This window comes from Euprymna scolopes, chromosome 23 (assembly GCF_053919585.1).
Source record: "Euprymna scolopes isolate OS-2025 chromosome 23, ASM5391958v1, whole genome shotgun sequence".
In the NCBI taxonomy this organism is placed as follows: domain Eukaryota; kingdom Metazoa; phylum Mollusca; class Cephalopoda; order Sepiida; family Sepiolidae; genus Euprymna; species Euprymna scolopes.
This window is the reverse complement of record NC_136504.1, coordinates 28,397,778-28,400,272: the sequence shown is the minus strand read 5'-3', so window position 1 is coordinate 28,400,272 and position 2,495 is coordinate 28,397,778. Positions and strand designations below refer to the sequence as shown.

Sequence of the window (2,495 nt, the reverse complement as noted above, 5' to 3'; positions counted from 1 at the left end):
AGTGCAGAATGTGTATTTAGGTAGTTCATAAAATAGGATAATGTATCGCAGGTTTTAATAAAATGTATATCTTGGCAGATCATTATTTTTGTAGTGGTGTTTTGTTGTCTATGTATGTAAATTTATATATATATATATATATATATATATATATATATATATATATATATATATATTCGAGTGGGCCTAAAGTCAACCAAACATAAGGTTTAATAAATGTAAGTTGGTAGTGTAGTAATCGCTAATGGTGTAAATTGGATAGATAATACACACACACACACACACACACACACACACACACATATATATATATATATAAATGATAGATAATAATTGTTATATTCGTCATTTTAACTGCAAATGTGAGGATTTTATCTTCGAATATGAAAGTCTTAACATTTTAAACACACACACACACACACACACACACACACACACACACACACACACACACATATATATATATAAATGATAGATAATAATTGTTATATTCGTCATTTTAACTGCAAATGTGAGGATTTTATCTTCGAATATGAAAGTGTTAATATTTTAAACACACACACACCACACACACACACACACACACACACACACACACACACACACACACACACACATATATATATATAAATGATAGATAATAATTGTTATATTCGTCATTTTAACTGCAAATGTGAGGATTTTATCTTCGAATATGAAAGTGTTAATATTTTAAACACACACGCAAACATGCACACACAAACATGCACACACAAACATGCACACACACACACACACACATATATATATACATATATATATATATATATATATATATATATATATATATATATATATATATATATATGGGGAATGGTCTTCATGATGAGCTCATTGGCCAGTGTGTTCCCCGTGCCTCCGGGGAAGGTTTTTGGAGCCAGATTATAGGACAAGGACAGACTGATGTAAAACCTACGACCTGTGGACCCAACTGTGACCGTCCCAGCTTGCTGGTCCATGACAGATGAGCCACCGATGTAAAGGGTGGGACGGTACCATTCACACTGCACTTCGCCATAAAAAATCCACTGCACATGCTTGAAGGACACGCCCACGTCCACTTGCCACCAACTTTACCAAGTTCTGTATCGATGGGAATAGGGCGGAAAAAGCAGGTGGAAGATGATCACTAGAAGCTGCAGTTCAAAATCCTGCATGCAGGCGGTTCAGTATATTAGTCGCCTGGTGTTGACACTGGAGACGACAACATCACTGAATGATCAAGCAGCCTTATCTAGGGACAGCACTGCTTGCTCCATAAGTGGAGGGACCTAGAAAATGTCGCCTAACAAAAACTCGTTTCCGTCACCCCCAGTTAGCATCTCTCACTGCGGTCGAAATACTACAAAGAAAGGAAGGTATGCACCCACCTGTAAGAGTGCAAAAGCACTGAATCTGGCATGTTAGAACATCAGAACTATGCTATACAAAGACGACAGCAACAGACCTGAGGGTCGCTCGGGTTTTGGTCTGGGAAACCAGCAACGGAGGGCCATTTCTCGGACGTCGGTTTCCTGGTCAGAACCTCCATCGCTTCCACACTGGAAAGCCTTCCAACTGGTCATCTGACCACATCATGTCAATGCGCCTCTCTCTGACGAATAAGGAATTTGCTACGCTTCTCAGTGTGTACGCCCCAACTCTTCAAGCTGAACCTGCAGAAAAAGACAGATTTTACTCAGAACTCCGATATGTACTACGGCGCACCCCTGCAGCCGATAAGGTGATAATCCTCGGCGACTTTAACGCTAGAGTGGGCCGGGATGGAGTGTCCTGGAGAAGAGTGCTTGACAGACATGGCATTGACAACTGCAACAAAAATGGTGGTCTGTTGTTGGAGTCTTGCATAGAGCTGCAACTCATCATCACAAAAACCGTCTTTCAGCAAAAAAAAAACAGACTAATGACAACCTGGAGGCATCCTTGGTCCAAACATTGGCACCTCATAGATTACATCCTAGTACGCCAAAGAGACCGCAGATATGTCTTACACACCCGAGTGATGTCCAGTGCAGAATGCCATACGGACCACCGCCTAGTGCGTTGCAAAATCCGGCTGCACTTCAAACCCAAACCAAGGAAGGGAGGGTCACTCAGGAAAACGTACAAGCTTAGCAAACTACAATCAGCTGAAGTGAGATCTGTTTTCCAGGTAGGCTTTCAGTCCAAGCTCAAAAACGTCAGCGACCTAGAGGGTTCCCTCACCTAAGCGACTCTGGGATCAACTGAAAACAGCCATCCTGCAGACATCTGAGGAGGTCCTGGGTGTTTCCACTAAAAAGTACCGGGATTGGTTTGATGAAAACAATGAAGAAATACGAGAATTGTTGGAGAGAAAGAGATCAACCCATCGGGTCTACTTGGCTCCCATGTCCTGTCGGCTGAGGGGAGCAGCCTTCCGTCACATCTGCAACAACCTCCAGCGCAAGCTTAGAATCTTAAAAGAACGAGTGGTG

At 41.7% G+C, this 2,495-nt stretch overlaps 1 protein-coding gene across 1 annotated transcript; it reads left to right on the top strand.

The window, feature by feature from the left end:
- The first annotated feature begins 1,615 nt into the window (after positions 1–1,615).
- On the top strand, positions 1,616–2,248 carry LOC145245600 (protein CFDP2-like). Its single transcript, XM_080107172.1, has one exon. It carries the CDS (start codon positions 1,616–1,618, stop codon positions 2,246–2,248), a length of 633 nt encoding a protein of 210 aa, XP_079963298.1.
- Positions 2,249–2,495: the final 247 nt, after the last annotated feature.

Coding starts and splice junctions, on each gene's coding strand:
- LOC145245600 (XM_080107172.1), top strand. CDS start 1,616: ATGTCAATGCGCCTCTCTCTGACGAATAAGGAATTTGCTACGCTTCTC.